This window comes from Astatotilapia calliptera, chromosome 3 (genome assembly GCF_900246225.1).
Source record: "Astatotilapia calliptera chromosome 3, fAstCal1.2, whole genome shotgun sequence".
NCBI classification, from domain to species: domain Eukaryota; kingdom Metazoa; phylum Chordata; class Actinopteri; order Cichliformes; family Cichlidae; genus Astatotilapia; species Astatotilapia calliptera.
Window position 1 is genome coordinate 29656364 of NC_039304.1, and position 17810 is coordinate 29674173.

The 17810-nt window shown below is 37.8% G+C and overlaps 1 protein-coding gene across 1 annotated transcript; it reads right to left on the reverse strand.

The window, feature by feature from the left end:
- Positions 1 to 679: 679 nt before the first annotated feature.
- On the reverse strand, positions 680 to 17434 carry LOC113014118 (GTPase IMAP family member 8-like). The gene is made up of 5 exons (XM_026155432.1): positions 17428 to 17434; positions 16073 to 16902; positions 10461 to 10985; positions 8695 to 8719; positions 680 to 1767 (listed from the first exon to the last, which is right to left on the reverse strand). The coding sequence occupies exons 1-5, from the start codon at positions 17432 to 17434 to the stop codon at positions 791 to 793; spliced, it is 2364 nt and encodes a 787-aa protein (XP_026011217.1). The 3' UTR covers positions 680 to 790.
- Positions 17435 to 17810: the final 376 nt, after the last annotated feature.

The window sequence follows — 17810 nt, forward strand, 5'->3', positions numbered from 1 at the left end:
GATGGAAATAGCAATGAATCTAGATATTCAAAGTTTTCATCAGGCTAACTTTAATATCTTCAAGGTTTTTGTTTTATGTTTTAAATCAAACATTTCAGCATTTTGTATATTTTCCAAAATGGCATGGCCTCCCCTTCTGAACATCTTCTAATCATGCCGTCCCTATTTCAGTAGCGGCTGGGGCCAAAGACAAACGGCTGCTGCTGCTGGAGGAGCACCGGAGCCAGGGCAGCAAACATTGGATAGTGCCACAAGTGTGTGTGTGTATGTGAAACATAAAAATAAAAAGCAAAACAACAAGCGGGTCCTGTCAGGTCCTGTCAGGTTTACATTATCATATACCAAATCCCTAATATAACCAGACCCAGGTAGAATTAATGTTGTTCACTGTAAGAAACTACAAAGTTTCATCAATAGTTTTTATTTCTGTAAGCACTACTAAAAAAAAGGAAGAAGGAAAAAGGATATATACATTTCCATATAATATGTACGTGATTCTTTGAATTATAATGTGACATAATCAAGTTTAAATCAAAGCATTCACCCCTACTTGCTAAAATCTACAAGTAACAAACACTTAGTTTGTTGCAAGTAAAACTAGCATTTTTAGCATTTATTCAAGGAAAAGTTATGTTTGGTCAGCACTATTTTTCCTTGAATAAATATCTCAATAGTTCCTCTACTGCCACTATCACTACTTATAACGTAATTACACAAGTCATAAGAAAACAACACTCCTTTCTCTGCTCTCTTTGCTTTCCACTCTCTGTCGTTGTCATGATCCTAACAACTATTTAACAGTGTGTTCCAGGACAGCTTTAGCAGCTTTCTGAAAGGCTTCCGATGCACTTTCTGATTGTTCAGCTGCAGCATATCCTAACCGACCTCCCTCTAACCCTTTCTGTATAGCAGCCAGTGATACTGTTGCATCTGTGTGCACCTGCAGATTCAAAAAAGTTGATGTGACCATCTTTGCCACACCAAGAAAGGCTCCAACCAATACGCCTGTTGCTGTACCTGCAAATATAATCAGCAGCTTGTTCATCACACCCTTTTTAGCTTCAATTGCAATCTGTTCAACCGACATGTTTGCTGATGACTGTCTAATAAGCTCTTCCTCTTTCTGTAGTTCACTTTCTATCGTTTGTAGCATCTCATTGGTGTAGCAGCTTCCATTGTTTGCCTCACTTATTTTGTCTATTGTCCTGAGTATCTCTGCTACTTGGAACCGATTGCTCCTGTAGTCATCTTCTTTGTTGTTTTTCCAGTATTTATTATCAACAACATGGCATCTGCCTCCACACTTCTCCACCAGATTGCTGAGCTCTTTGTTATGACTGATGAATTCCTCGATTCTCGTTCCCTCTGGGAGCTGGTCGCCATGAGTGAAGACAACGGCAGCGTATTTCATAGCATCTTCAGAGAAATCTTGACATATTCTTTTGATTACATCTTGCTCCTGCTGTGTAAATTTCTCCACTTTGAGGACGATGAGAAAAGCATGAGGTCCGGGAGCGCACTCTGTCATGCACCTCACTATCTCATCCCTGAGTAATTGCTCAGACATGCCTGTGTCAAAAATACTACGAGTGTCAATAAAACTGATGTTATTTCCATTTACAGACCCAATTACTAAACGGGGCACACTAATTTCAGAAACGGGTGAATGGCATACGTTGAAGACATTCTCTCCCAGTATGGTGTTGGCCAGGCTGCTTTTCCCAGCCCCAGTTTTTCCGAGTAGAACAATCCTCTTTGAAGTCAGTGCTGGAAGACAAGAAACACTCTGTGTAAATGAAGAGATGTAGAAGTCAATTTCAAAATGTCTTGTTGGTTTGCTGCTGAATAACCATAACCTGGTTATGGTTTTGTTTATGTGTTTCCTGGAGTAAATGAATTTTCTATGAAATTGCCTGCTATTACATTTGCAGTCCTAAAGTTAAAATGGGTATTTTGAGCAAGTATGTTCATGATATTCACCACTTATGCCCAACCTACTGGCCATAAATTGTTAACTACAATAAGTGATGAGATGATGATGGGAAATTTATTAATTTTGTATGTGTTTGTTCATCAATCAAACTACTACTAATAGTAATACTAACACGACTACTAGTACCACTACCACAATAATAATAACAATACCAAAAATACTACATTTTATTTTAGGTACCTTTCAAAACAAGAAACGTTTTTTGAAATTATCAATGAGAGTTGATAGTTTAAAGAGACGTGTTTTAAGATGGGATTTGAAGTTAGAGACCAAGATCAATATTGAAGATAACTGTTAGAAGAAAGTTCCAGACGTGGGGGCAACTGCAACTGTAAAACATACTGAAGCACGAGTAGTGAAGTGGACAGAAGAAGAAGATCTGAGGGCATCGGCGTAACTTTGTGCTGAACATTAGGGGATTTATTTACCCAGATTAAATAAATCTGGGTAAAATCCCAGATGATTAAATATGCAGCTATTTTGCGGGTAATAACAGAAATGAGTAAAGAACATCAACAGCCTATTTATGTAAGATAATTCATAATTTTATTGGTTGGGTCTGATTATTGGGTGGGGGGGGTCATAACCCCCCTAACCTCCCTGGAAATTACGCCCCTGCCTGAGGGTGCAATTGGGTGTGTTATGCAGAAGTTCAGAGTTGTAATGCAGAACAAGGTTGTGGGTGACTTTAAAGTGACTAGGAGAGTTTTATTGTTTAGAATTTAATCCCCTAAGACCCAAACTCCTTCATGGCATGCATTTTTAATTTCTCTTTGATATTTGGGCTGATTGGGACCTGATGAATGTAAAAACAAAGAATTACTAGATTTTTTTTTTTAACCTGATTTTTTTTTCTGCGAAAACTGAGATCCACATATGAGGACATTCGTTTTAAATTTTGATAGATCATTGCCAGTATAATGTCCTCGTAAGTGTACATCAGGCCCCTGTAGAGCAAAATTTTGTATTTTGGTCTAGACAACCCAAAATATGATGTCCACATATGTGGATGCCAGGTCCTAGGAGGTTAAAGCAAGGTCTCATAATAAGAGATAATATAGCTGTGGGTAATTTACTAATAGGACAGGTGCAGTTTCTTAATTGTAATAAAAACAAACAATGAACATAGGTCATGCATGTTAAATGTAGCACAAACTGTTTTCAACAGAATTGTTGTAGTAGAAACAGGTTTCAGCAGCTGAGAGACTCAGATGAGGGACTATAACCTGTATGACAACATTTTAAAATCACATCCAGTAACATTCTTGTATACAGAACACTTAAATCAGTTTAAGGGATGAATTGAACTGGATTTGCCTGATTGACAAAACTTTATGTTTGTACTTTGCGACCGATGGTGTGAACAGATGATATGCAGGGTGTCTGTGTCACATATGGTCAAAGTGTATGCAGCTGAATTTGTGTAGGTCCATCACTAAAAACACTAATGAGTATGGGCTCAAACTGTGGTCATAAATATTTTGTATTTGTAAATCAAATGCTTATTTGTGAACCGAGTTTTGTAACCGTGTAAACCAAAATATGTAAAAATGTTATGTTTGTGCATCTACAGATGAGAATTTGTGTGTGTGTAAAAGAGATTTGTGTTTGTAAAAATATTTGCAGGAGTTATAAATTTTTTGGTTAAGGTCTGCTTACAGATACAAAGCAAAGAACTACGCGTAAAACTCTGCGCTCAGCTTCCCTGGCTATGGGACTTACAAATACAAATTTTGATCCGATTTTTCTTCCTTTCAGCTGATTGGTCAATGTCACGTTAATCACAAATTTAACAATCCAATCAGAGAACAGATGGGTTTGGCTGTCGGAGGGGTGCTTTACGCAGTTTCAGGTCCTGGAAGAATAAATGCCCTTTTACATGCCAGCTCAGTATTTTTCTTCATCACCATAAAGGATCACAACTCCAATGTCCAAAGTCAAAGTCACCCTCTGTTCTGTTCGTTTTTCGAGCAAATTAGCTTTGAACTCCTCTGCACAGGCACTGAAATTGCTGTTACAGAAGCCACACTATGCTGAAAAGACCCCAACACAAAATACTAAAGATATGGAATTTGAAGCTTTGGTAATTTCTTATCACATCTTTGTCAGACTGCCCATTCCAAAACACCAGATTGTTGAGAGAGGCTGCATGCATTGAGTTACATGGGTCTTTGTCATGCACTCTTGTGCATCATGGAGATTCAACAGAGAAAGAGAGAGTACACATATGTGGTTTCTACATCACATCACACTGACTGTTCACAGCAGACAAAAAGACCCTCAGACTACTGAAAACATCCAGGTGTCCCCAATACCAAGTCTGCCCCTCTCAAGGGATTTTTGTAACAATGAATTGATTCATTCAGGTTTTTCAATTAATCAGAAGCTAATAAAACATTTCCTTTAAATGCATATTTGTACCCTTTAATTGTATTTGATATGAAGTAAGCTTGACTGACCGTCCATGTTCTCAAAAAGAAATCACACTTGTCACCGGGAACTCACAATGTCCTTGCTGCGTGTTTTTCCACCTGCTCTCTTGCTGCACTTTGGCTGTGCTTTCGTTTGTCACCAATTGGACTTGTTAACTGACACCTTAACTACACAAAACAATGAGCAACAGCTCATGCTCATGAATATTTTTTTGCTGTGGGATTGCAAATCGATTCAAACCCACAGCATGTCGTTATATAACTGTTCACATTTTATGTATCAGAGCTGGTCATCACATTAACCTGTGTCAATTTTTTTTTGTTTATTTTATAAGTAGTAACAGGGCTGAAAATCAAAAGCCACATGTAATATAAAAACTATTTATAAATAAAAGATATTTATGAAAAAATTGTTTGAAGCAGATACTTTGATAACTGTGACTGCACAATGAACTGAGACATACTTTCTTTAGGGATTATTAAAGTATTCTGATTCTGACATAGTGTTGAACAGCTCAGTAAATCCCCTCAGTGCTTTAAAAACAGGACAATTCAGAGTTTGAATAAGGGACTGGTAAAATGTTTCTGTTTCTCATCCTAGTTAAAGAAGTTTTAAACAAAGAAGGGAGTTTTAATTAAAAAATGGGAGAAACTGATGCATTTATTCCCTCTTGACAGTTTACTGGCACATGCACATGTAATGCTTCACTAATGCATAACTGCAGATTAAACAATCAATCAATGCATGGAATCCAATGTCTTTGAAATCAGCTGCTTTTTTAAAATAAATGTAGCACTATTAATTTTTTCTGAAAAAATATAAAATTTTCATGGCTCAAAACACATTTAAGCTTTATTAACTAAATCAATTTTACACCCACTCCAAGTGTCACAATCAATCTCGATCTGCGGGCTAAATATGAACTAGAAGCTACATTTGAGGGAAATTAGTGAGACGGTCATGCTGTCTCATGCATAACAATAACAAGCACAAGCATGAACAAGAAGTGAAGCAACAAATAGCCAAGATAACCACTGATCCTGAGACATGCTTTCATCCTGGCCTCAGGCTACAATTTTAAAAGACTGCTTCATGACCTAAAGTTGTTTGATCACTATGGTGTGACTTGTCCTTCCAGTTGGGGAGGATGAGGGAATGAAGATGGGACAAGGACACATTGTGGAAGAGAGACAGAGATTAATACTAACTCAGGATTAAATGCAGAGAGTTGTATAAACACATAGTGAGTGAAAAGGGTAAGTGAACAAGAAACAGTGCATTATGGGAAGCCCCCAGCAGCCTAGACCTATTAAAGCATAACTAAGGGAGGATTCAGGCTCACATTATCCAGCTCTAACTATATGCTTTAGCAAAAAGGACATTTTTAAGCCTAGTCTTAAAAGTAGAGAGGGTTCCTGTCTCCTGATTCCAAAGTGGAAGCTGGTTCCACAGAAGAGGGGCCTGAAAACTAAAGGCTCTGCCTCCCATTTCACTTTTAAATACTCTAGGAACAACAAGTAAGGCTGCAGTGTGAGAGCAAAGTGCTCTAATGGTACTGCTAATACAGTACTGTGTGGTCTTTAAGATGAGATGGGGCCCTATTGTTCAAGACCTTGTATGTGATGATGTGATCCTTCCTCTGCACATGCCTCTCTAACTATGTCTCCATCTTGGTCACTGCTAATATAAATCTTATCATCTTTAAGTCTATCACCAGCGTTAGTCCTTGAAAACTTTACCATTATATCTGTCTCCCTATCATTCACACAGCTATTTTTTGATTCTACTATATACATCTCTTCTCTCCATTACATAGGTTTCCTTTCACCTGCTCCCTATGCTCACTACAGATCACATAGTCTGTTGCCCTATGACAGCTGGGATAGGCTCCAGCCTCACCCCTGATTTGGATAAGCGGAAGAAACTGGATAAATGAATCCTTTTCTTTTTCCCCTCTCGCTCTCTTTTTTAGCTTGTTTTGCATTATGTTATGTAAAGCATGTTCCTGTTTTCAGTGCTTCCTTTTCTGACTTTGATCAATAGTTACATTCATTTTCATATTCAAAACCAAGGTCACACATCTAGTTGACATATACTCTGCCATGACACCAGTCAGTCAGAAGTGCCAGCTTGATTACGGCTCCCGGCCAGGTCTGCTTTATATGGGGCTGGGCCACATAAACCAAACCACAATCGAGCAAGATGTGGCATGCCATCACATACACAGTGCCATCTATGCCGGGCCTGGCCCATATCTGGATGACATGCATCTTATCATGCCAGAAGTCAGCCAGCAGTGCCGGCTTGACACCAGATCCGGGCCAAACCTGCTTGCTATGTGGGTGAAGGACCCATCCCATCCTGGCAACAAACTGTTCCAAGTTCTGCAATCAGGCAGAAGGTTCTGCATCATCCGGGCAAGAACTGAGAGAGGAGCTTCTATCCCCAGGCAATCCAAAGGACCCCCCCCCCCCCCCCCACCACCACCACCACCACCACCACCACACACACACACACACACACACACACACACATCCATAAGTGACTGAGACAGGGCTTATTGCTAACACATCCCAGCCTGATTATTCGCGGCCTCACTACAGAACTAGACACTTTAACAGCCACTCCAACTATGTACATTTTCAGATTTTCAATATAAAATTTCCAGATTGTTTATGGTATTGTATTTTATTTATTCACTTACCTTGTTTTTCCTGTGTTTCTGTCTCTCTGGGTACATGCAGTTAGTGGGGTTAGATTAATGATGCTAAATTGCCCTGCCCATAGGTGTGAATGGGAGTGTGAAATGTTGTTTTCAAATAGTTTTTTTTTTTTTTTTGGAGTATGCTGTCTCATGTATAATCAAAACAAGCACAAGGAGGAACAGAAAGTCTAGCAAGAAATAGCAAAGATAACAGCGTCCTGAGACACGCTGTGATCCTGGCCTCAGGCTACAGTTTTAAAGAAACTACTATTTGACCTGAGATTGTTTGATCACTGTGGTGTGATAAGTCCATCTAGAACACGTAAATACATAAATATATGTTGTTTATCCATTTCACAGCATTTATTATTTTTAAATTTTTAAAGAATGGTCTTAAATAAAAAAAAAATAAAAAAGTTATTACATGTTTTACCAGCCCTGATTCTTTAAAGTTTTCTCCAGTAAATTGCCAGAATACTCAAAACACATCCAGTTAACATGGTTGTCATTGTTACTCTATGTCACAGAAATAACATTAACATTAAATTATTCCATGATATCCATAATACTTCATGATTTTTATGCTAAAAAAGTGCTTATAAAAGAAAAAAGTACTATTAGACCATCACCATGTAGCATTAGAACTCCTGCTCACAGCTTCAAGAATATGAAACATAACACAGTCAAAATGACAAGACAGTGACAGTTGAATGTTAATACCACATTTCGGGTGGAGTAACTTGTTTCTGGGTAAGGTCAAACTATTTGGCAACTGTACAAATACAAAATGAAACAGCCACAGCGCTGAGTCTCAGGTGTGGTCAAATAACAATAGTTACAAGTTAGTTATTGGTGGCTGTAGCTCAGGTAGATTCGGTTAATCATCTACTAATCTGAAAGATGGTGTTTCAATGCCTTGCTGCTGTAGTCTGCATGCTAAAGTATTGTAGGACACAACGCTGACCCCAAGTTGATAGAGAAGCGCATTTGCATTGGGAGAAAGTGCTTGGGAATGAGGAAAGCTGTATAAAGTGTTCTGAGTGTAAGAAATGTTTTGTGTAGCAACCCATTTACTACTACGAAATGTATTTGCAACTCACTAATAGGATGTTAGTGGTGGCTTCACAAGTTTTAAATATGATGAATACATATAGGCAGCATAATGATGTGAGGGTTTACACTGTCATTTCACACAGATTAATGGCAGTATTTTTTTTATCTTTAAAGGACAATATATAATGACTAAGCTGTTTTATTATCTGGCTGTGGATCTTTGTTTATTTAAATGGATTCTTCCAGTATTTATTATCAATGACAATAATCTGAAGATTGATCTTTTCCCGTGACAGATTTTCTCATGTCTTTTTAATGATTTTTACTCTTTTTGTATTTTTTCTCTTCACTGTTTGGAGCTTGTTATTGGCCTAGTACGCTCCTTTGATTTTCCAGCTGTGGCTGCATTGGCTCCTGACAGCATTTGCGATTTTAAACAGTCAGCTTATACTTTTGCACACTTGGAGCCAATGGAACAAGTCTCATTCTTATGTACGCTACACCGTGTTACCTTGAATGACAAAGTCTGTCTGTGTCTAAGAAAATGGAATGGAAAGTGAATAAGTTTACATAAAATTATGTTTTATTACTTTTATGCTCCAATCAACAACAGCTGTGCTTTAGTGAGTGAAAGTGAGGCAGCAAACTGATACATTGAAATAAAATGCTGTCATTGTCATAAGGCAGTGGTTCCCAAACTTTTTTTGCTAGGCCCCCCTTTGTTTGACAAGAAAAATGTCCCTCCATTTAGAAAGGCACAGTCATCACGGTGTAATTATTTTACCTGTAGTTGTTTTTTTTTCCTGTGTAATAATATTCAACATTGATATCAATACATGTTTCAAAAAATGCCTCTCTGTGCAAAATGGGTTCAAAAACATAAAAAACTGTGGGATACTGTTTGTCGGTGATTTGAAGAACCCAGCATGTGCTCCCGACGCAGGGAAAAGCAATTCTGCAGGGGAGATAGGAAAGGGCAGATTTGCTTCACCATATTTTCTAGTCTTTGGCTTAGAATGAAGTTGGTTTGGAAACATATTCAGCTATGCTTCATCTCCTGCACTGCGTTTGTGTGGGCGCCCCGTGCTAGCAGTGTCCAAGCGTTTTTTTTTTTTTGTTTGTTTTTTTCCCCTTTTCACACCGCGCCCCCCTTGCAATTGCTTTGCGCCCCCCTGGGGGGGCGGGCCCCACACTTTGGGAAGCTCCATCATAAGGAAATGATCCCATGACAAACATATTACTTAGTTTAATACATAGAGCTGTTTGGCATATTGAGGGAAAACCTCACATGAAAAACTGTGCATCCATTTATACACAGACGATTGTCTTTTGATTGGAATTGTTATCAATGAATTAAACAATATACACATGGACCCATAAAGAAGCACAAGGAGAGTCACATAATAAAAAAAACACCTGTTTTATAGATGTACAGTACATTTATATGATTATGTAAAGGTCTTCTTGAGCTGCAGAAGACATCATACAGGTTTAACAGGTAAAATAGTGCTGGTACTGCTGCATGTAAAAGCGTTAAAACATCACAAAGCTAAGAAGAACTTCTGATCAAGCAATTTCAGATTATAATCAAGTAACACCCATTTATTTTTTACTATACATGTTTTAATATATGACCACTATCTTTTATTTACTCAACATTTTTAGGATATTACAAAAAAAGAAACACATTTATACTTTCCATGAAGATTTAAAATCGGCCAAAATAAAAGTATTTTAATCTCATGGTTTAGCCACACAGATTAATGCTATTTTTATGTAAGATTTAAAGGACAATATATGATGATTAAGCTGTTTTATTATCTGTCTGTGCGTCAGTGTTTATTCAAATGGACTCCAGGGATTGAATATTCTCTCATACAAAACATGAAGTCTATTCCAAATGGCCTCAAAACCCCCCACAACGTCCTCTTCAGAAGGTACTGGGACTGGAATGGGGAATGATTCAGATGACACAGGAAGAGACGGAACGGGAATAGATGGAACAGATGGAACTGGGACAGGGACTGGATTAACTGGAATTGGGGTTTTCTCTGGTATTTGTTCTACCACATAAGCTGGCACTTCTGTTAATACCTTACCAAACTTCGATTTGATCAACAAAGCTGAGACAATTGCAAATAATCCTGTGATGATTGCAAAACCCACAAAATATTTAAGCCATGATTTTTGTGCATTTTCCATGTGTCTCTTAATGATGTTAACTTTAGCCTGCTTTCTAATCTCTTCCTGTGACAGATTTTCTGATGACTTTCTAACCCGATTTTCCTCTTTTTGTATTTCTGTCTCCAGTGTTTGGAGCTTTTCATTAGTGTAGTATCCTCCATTGTTTTCTGTCACTATATCTTCTATGCTATTGAGCAGCTCTGCCACCTGGAACTTGTTGCTTCTATATTCATCTTCCTGGTTGTTCTTCCAGTATTTATTGTCAATGACATGGCACCGACTCCCACACTTCCTCACCAGATCACTCAGAGCTTCACTTTCATTAACAAAATCCTTGATCTTCATTCCTTCAGGGAGCTGGTCACCATGAGTAAAAACCACTGCAGTGTATTTAAGAACATCTTCAGAGAAATATTCACATAATTGTGCGATGACAGCCTTTTCGTGCTCTGTGAATTTCTCTGCTTTGAGCACAATGAGAAAAGCATGAGGACCCGGAGCACACTCTGTAATACAGCTCAACATCTCATGCTCCAACTTCTCAGACCTGCTTGGGTCAAAGAAACCAGGAGTGTCAATTAAAGTCAGGCTTCTTCCATCAACAGTCTTGGTCTCGCTCTGAGACAAACATGCGTTTGAGTCATTAAAATGATTAATCTTCAATCTGGTCTCGCCAAATATGGTATTAGCCAGACTGCTTTTCCCAGTTCCAGTTTTTCCCAGCAGGACAATTCTCCTTGTCTTTGTCACTGGAAGAAAAAATGAATAGATGAAAAAATCAGATTAACTCATTACATCTGATTTTCATCTCTGATCAATTATCAGATTTCAGATCAAAAATGTATCAACTCAGTATCACAGCAAAGTATAGACATGCCAGACCACCGTGTCTAATTTACACAAGAAATCAGTAGTAAACAAAATGCATGTTAAGCACATTCAACGGTCCTTAATCATCAGAAACTATTAAACTGGGTGGGTAATATGTATATACATGTACATGTGAATAATTTCTGTTTAATGCTTTCCCACAATTTTCCCATTTTTAAATTTTGGTTTGAAATAAAGAAGCTCCCTCCGATGTTACTGCAACTTCAGAATGCGTGTCTTGGACATAGTGGACATATTATATATAAAGGATGGCCCTGTCTCAGCAAAATTTTGCATGAACATTGTCATGCAATAAATCTATTTTGTATGTTTTTACAAAATAGATTTATTGTAAATCCTAATTGTTTCTAGATTACTTTTACTTGTAATGTATTACATACCCAACAAACATACTTATTTCTGTCATGCTCTGGAGTCGGGTGACTCCGTGTTTAAGTTTTGTTTATTCAGTGTTCTGGGATTTTGTGGGGCTTTCATAGTTTTGTCTTTTGTCATGTTTTCACGTTCTTTACTTATTCTTCAGGACCGCTGTGATTTCCCAGCCTTTAGGTTTTGTCTGAATGCCTCCCTTGTGTTCCCTGTGTAGTGTCATGTGTACCTGGTTTGATGTTCGTGTTATTTCTCGTTTTAATTTGACAGTCCCATGCCCTGTGTCGTGGTGTCTAGTTTTCCTTCCCTTGTCTCGTTATGTCTAAAGAATCCCAGCTGTGTTTTGCTCCTGTTTCCCATTTCCTCATTACTGACTTGTATATTTAAACCCTGTGTTTTCCTTTGCCCTTTGTTGTGTTGTACCTCCTCATGTGTGTGAGTCTCCCTGTGTTAAAGAGTTCAAGCGTTAGCTCCATATTTCTTGTTTCCTGGTGTTTGAGCTGTTATTTTTCAGTGTTTTTGTTTCTAGTTTCCATTATACTTTGTTTTTTGTTAGCTTATGTTTGGACAGTTTTCCCCAGCAATAAAGCTGTCGCCTTAAGTTTATGTTTTGTATTTGAATTCTGCATTTGGGTCCACTTCCTTTCTGCCAACCACAGCTACACATGAAGGATTTCTTGTGACACAACTAAATTTAAAGCATGTTTGAGATATTAAAAGAAAAGCATGAACTACCTTAATGCAGTACTACTTTGCAAGCCATGTGTCACCAAACAACCCTATATAACCAAAAGCCTTGCTTGTATTTATAAGATTAATAAAGCTTAGAGAACCAAGATTTTTTTTAATAAGGAAATAGCTCTTGAAATGAACTCAGCTGATTTAAAAAACAGGTCACAGCTTAGGATTTTGAATGACAAAAAAAATCATATTTTTGGAGTAATGTCTATTTAAAAGTTACTTGTCCCCTCCATGCTGAGGAAAGTGTGTCAAAAATACAGTCTGGCTCATGATGTGTCTCTGCAGTGAGTTGTTTGCTTTTGTTCTTGTACTGTGACTTGACTTGTGCTTCGCTTCTGCTATCTATCTAAGTTGTTATCTGGGTTTTAGCCAAAAGAAGCGAACAACACACTGCGCACACTGTACAGGGAGAGCAGAATTATTAGGCAAGTTGTATTTTTGAGGAATAATTTTATTATTGAACAACAACCATGTTCTCAATGAACCCAAAAAACTCATTAATATCAAAGCTGAATGTTTTTGGAAGTAGTTTTTAGTTTGTTTTTAGTTTTAGCTATTTTAGGGGGATATCTGTGGGTGCAGGTGACTATTACTGTGCATAATTATTAGGCAACTTAACAAAAAACAAATATATACCCATTTCAATTATTCATTCCTACCAGTGAAACCAATATAACATCTCCACATTCACAAATATACATTTCTGACATTCAAAAACAAAACAAAAACAAATCAGCGACCAATATAGCCACCTTTCTTTGCAAGGACACTCAAAAGCCTGCCATCCATGGATTCTGTCAGTGTTTTGATCTGTTCACCATCAACATTGTGTGCAGCAGCAACCACAGCCTCCCAGACACTGTTCAGAGAGGTGTACTGTTTTCCCTCCTTGTAAATCTCACATTTGATGATGGACCACAGGTTCTCAATGGGGTTCAGATCAGGTGAACAAGGAGGCCATGTCATTAGTTTCTCTTCTTTTATACCCTTTCTTGCCAGCCACGCTGTGGAGTACTTGGACGCGTGTGATGGAGCATTGTCCTGCATGAAAATCATGTTTTTCTTGAAGGATGCAGACTTCTTCCTGTACCACTGCTTGAAGAAGGTGTCTTCCAGAAACTGGCAGTAGGACTGGGAGTTGAGCTTGACTCCATCCTCAACCCGAAAAGGCCCCACAAGCTCATCTTTGATGATACCAGCCCAAACCAGTACTCCACCTCCACCTTGCTGGCGTCTGAGTCGGACTGGAGCTCTCTGCCCTTTACCAATCCAGCCACGGGCCCATCCATCTGGCCCATCAAGACTCACTCTCATTGCATCAGTCCATAAAACCTTAGAAAAACCAGTCTTGAGATATTTCTTGGCCCAGTCTTGACGTTTCAGCTTGTGTGTCTTGTTCAGTGGTGGTCGTCTTTCAGCCTTTCTTACCTTGGCCATGTCTCTGAGTATTGCACACCTTGTGCTTTTGGGCACTCCAGTGATGTTGCAGCTCTGAAATATGGCCAAACTGGTGGCAAGTGGCATCTTGGCAGCTGCACGCTTGACTTTTCTCAGTTCATGGGCAGTTATTTTGCGCCTTGGTTTTTCCACACGCTTCTTGCGACCCTGTTGACTATTTTGAATGAAACTCTTGATTGTTCGATGATCACGCTTCAGAAGCTTTGCAATTTTGAGACTGCTGCATCCCTCTGCAAGATATCTCATTATTTTTGACTTTTCTGAGCCTGTCAAGTCCTTCTTTTGACCCATTTTACCAAAGGAAAGGACGTTGCCTAATAATTATGCACACCTGATATAGGGTGTTGATGTCATTAGACCACACCCCTTCTCATTACAGAGATGCACATCACCTAATATGCTTAATTGGTAGTAGGCTTTCGAGCCTATACAGCTTGGAGTAAGACAACATGCATGAAGAGGATGATGTGGACAAAATACTCATTTGCCTAATAATTCTGCACTCCCTGTATATTTACATATAATAATCCAAAGTGCTGCAACGTAGAGATAAAGATAATAAATGACTACATGACACAAAAAGATCATGATGCAAGAGGAAAGAAAAAGTTAAGCTGTATTTCATTGCCCTTAGGGATGTTTTAATATTTTTATTTCTATTCTTCAGGAAAGTGGAATTTATTTCTGTTACAGTGGTCCCTCGTATATCACAGGAGTTACGTTATAAAAATAACCTGTGATAAGTGAAATCCGCAAAGTAGCCAACTTTATGTTTTATAATTATTACAGATGTTGTAAGGCTTTAAAACCCCTCACTACACACTTTATACACTTTTCTCAGACAGGCATGGACATTTTCACATTTTTCTCTCTTGTTTAAACACTCTCAAAGTTCAAATCTTGTATAAAAATAACTCCGCCCGCAGGTGATGATGTTTTGTCGACATTGTTGTGTTTGTTGGGGAGAAAACTTACAAACATACAATACAGCACTTCAGTGTCACACTGCTAGTGATCGAAGCTCAACACATTGTGTACTGTACAGGAGACATAGCATGAGATTGATTGACAATGGTCTACAGCCAATCAGGACGCAAGCTGAACTGCGATATAGCGATGGACCACTGTTTATGAATTATTTTTATATAGGCCTTCACACGTTTCTTTAATGCTACTGACTGCATAGGTTCTCTTGTTTTGTGAACTATATATATATTTTTTTAAAGTTTCGATCGATATTCCTAGAATACCACAGTCTGCATTTTGTTTTGATTTATTTAGTCTCATTTTTTGTTGCATTTTTCAATATGTGAAACTTTGATAGTAGTCTGGCAACATGAGCACCACTTAAAAGCATTAAATTGAGGTTACAGTAAAGTTGACTTAAGCTGATATCTGTTTTTTTTAAAAGAAAATAACAGATGAATTATTTAATTGAAATGTAAGTAACTGAATCTGTTACTTACTGCTCATCATTAACATGAGGCTATTCAGCTAATAAATGAAATCTGTTAAGAAAAATTCAAGACACTTGATTACATGTGATAAAATTAGCTGTTTTATTAGTGAACATTTGCAACAAAGAAACCATCACAAAACAGAAGCAAAACTTATTTGACAGTTATAGATCTATTAAAGAAATGTTTTTAAGCTGGAGTAATGGACATATTCATGGGTAAAGTTTGAAATATAAACTGGAACATAAAGACTGTATTAGCATAATGGGAAAATTCACACATTATATTAAGCATACGTTGCTTCATTTATATGTTAACACTAAGTCTTCAACAAAAACTCTTAAGAAACTTTATGCCATGCAAATACAGAAATCGAATCATGATGAACAAAAAGATTCCAAAACTTCCCATTCTATAGATTTAATAATGACTCTCTGATGGCAGCTTGTAAAAGTGAATGTGAGTAGTTGTGCCCAGTTATCTAGCAATATACGTGGATCCTGTGCATCTGTGGATATTAAAGGTACTTTATTGAGAGCTTAACAGAGGATGCAAAAATTCTGATATTTAATTTCTAACCCTTTCATACATTTAAAAAAATTGGTTTAGTGCTGTAGTTTGTGTGTCAGCTCTATTATCTGTTTCAAACCAATGTTACTGATGCTATTCAGCTGCTGGCTCAGCAGACCCAGCAGGAATTGTGACAGATGAGCCAGATGCTGTTGATGTGTCTGACATTATTCCTTTTGCTGCAGCTACTCCTGCTGCTTTTCCGAATGCTGCTCCTACTGCTAAACCTAGACTTCTTTCTTCTGTCATTAATTTTATTGCTCCACCAAGGAGTGCACCCAGTAGAGCTCCTACTCTAACTCCTGCAGCTTTAAGCATCAGATTGTCAAACACAGATTGTTTTTCCTTTGCTGCAGTTTCCTCTTCTGTTAAGTTTGGAGATGACTGTTTGATGCGACCTTCCTCTTGTTGAATATCTTTCTTCACTCCTTGCAGCATCTCATTGGTGAAGCAGCCTCCTTTGTTTGCCTCAATAATCTTGTCAATGGTTTTGAGTAATTCTGCCACCTGGTACTGGTTGTTCCTGTATTCATCTCCCTGGTTGTTCTTCCAGTATTTGTTATCAATGACGTGGCAGCGGCCGCCACACTTCTTGATCAGATCGCTCAGAGCTTCACTTTCATTAACAAACTCTTCAATCTTCATTTCCTCAGGAAGCTGGTCACCATGAGTAAAGATTATTATAGTAAATCTAAGAGCTTCATCTGAGAAATATTGGTTCATTTTGTCTATCACACCCTTTCCATGCTCTGTGTATTTCTCCACCTTGAGAACAATGAGAAACACATGAGGACCAGGAGCACATTCTGTGATACAGCTCACTATTTCAGACTTCATCTCCTCCTCAGACTTTTTTGTGTCAATAAATCCAGGAGTGTCAATAAAGAGTACCATTCTTCCACTGACTGACATGAACTTTGCCTGACATTTCTGTGTTCCAGATGAGGGAGTATGATTTACTTCAAACACAGGCTGTCCACACAGGGTGTTTGCAAAACTGCTCTTTCCAGCTCCAGTTTTTCCCAGGACCACAATCCTTCTTGCTGACTCTATAAAACAGTAATGATTCAGTGTCAGTTATTTATCTATTGTTCTGTCTAAACAGTGCATCAAAAATAAACAGTAAAGTCAAAACATTTATGACAACATATACAAGCTATAGCTGCAAATGATGGACGTGTCTGCTTTCTTTTAAATGTAAATAAAACTGCATGAAGTTCACAAACCAGTCAGTAATTGGCTTAAAAATACATCGTGGTACAGTAGAAAGAATGTTCATTTCTTTGACTGTTGTGCACAGTTCAGATCTAGCTGTTCAGATGGTGGATACCAACCAAATAATTTAGAATTATTACGTCTAGCAAGTATATACTCCATATTATTCTGCTATAATATTCAGATTTACAGCCTTAAATATATTAGGTAATGTTTACACAACTACTTTAGGTATTGAGTGGAGTAGATAACCTTGACTGAGAAAAACAATCACTTTCAGCTGGTTGTAGAGAAGTTTCTTCCTTTCTGTTTCCCATGTTTTTGTTAATTATCAATACATGATTATAACTGCAACTTACCATCCATGTTTTTGAAAGCAAAATCAGCGCAGAGACACACGACTACTCAGATCCTGTGGACGTTGTGACTGCGCCTTTTGTTTTGTTCCTGCACCTGCTGGACTTGCTTCTCAGCAGCAAACTAAAGTGATGACCTCATAGTTTGTTTCTTTTTGTTTTTACAATCTTGGATGAGAGAACTATCGTGCATATCGAAATTTAGTAATATAAAAAAACCCACAATTTTTCTTTAATTTTTTATGTAAAAATCTTGACCAGCACCTTGTTGTAACGCAAAGTTAAATATGCTTGTAGTAAATTTGTGATTAGCAAAAGAGAAGGTCAAGACTCTAGAAAAATGGTATTACTCTTCTAGAATACTATAATTAAAAGTATTATCTAAT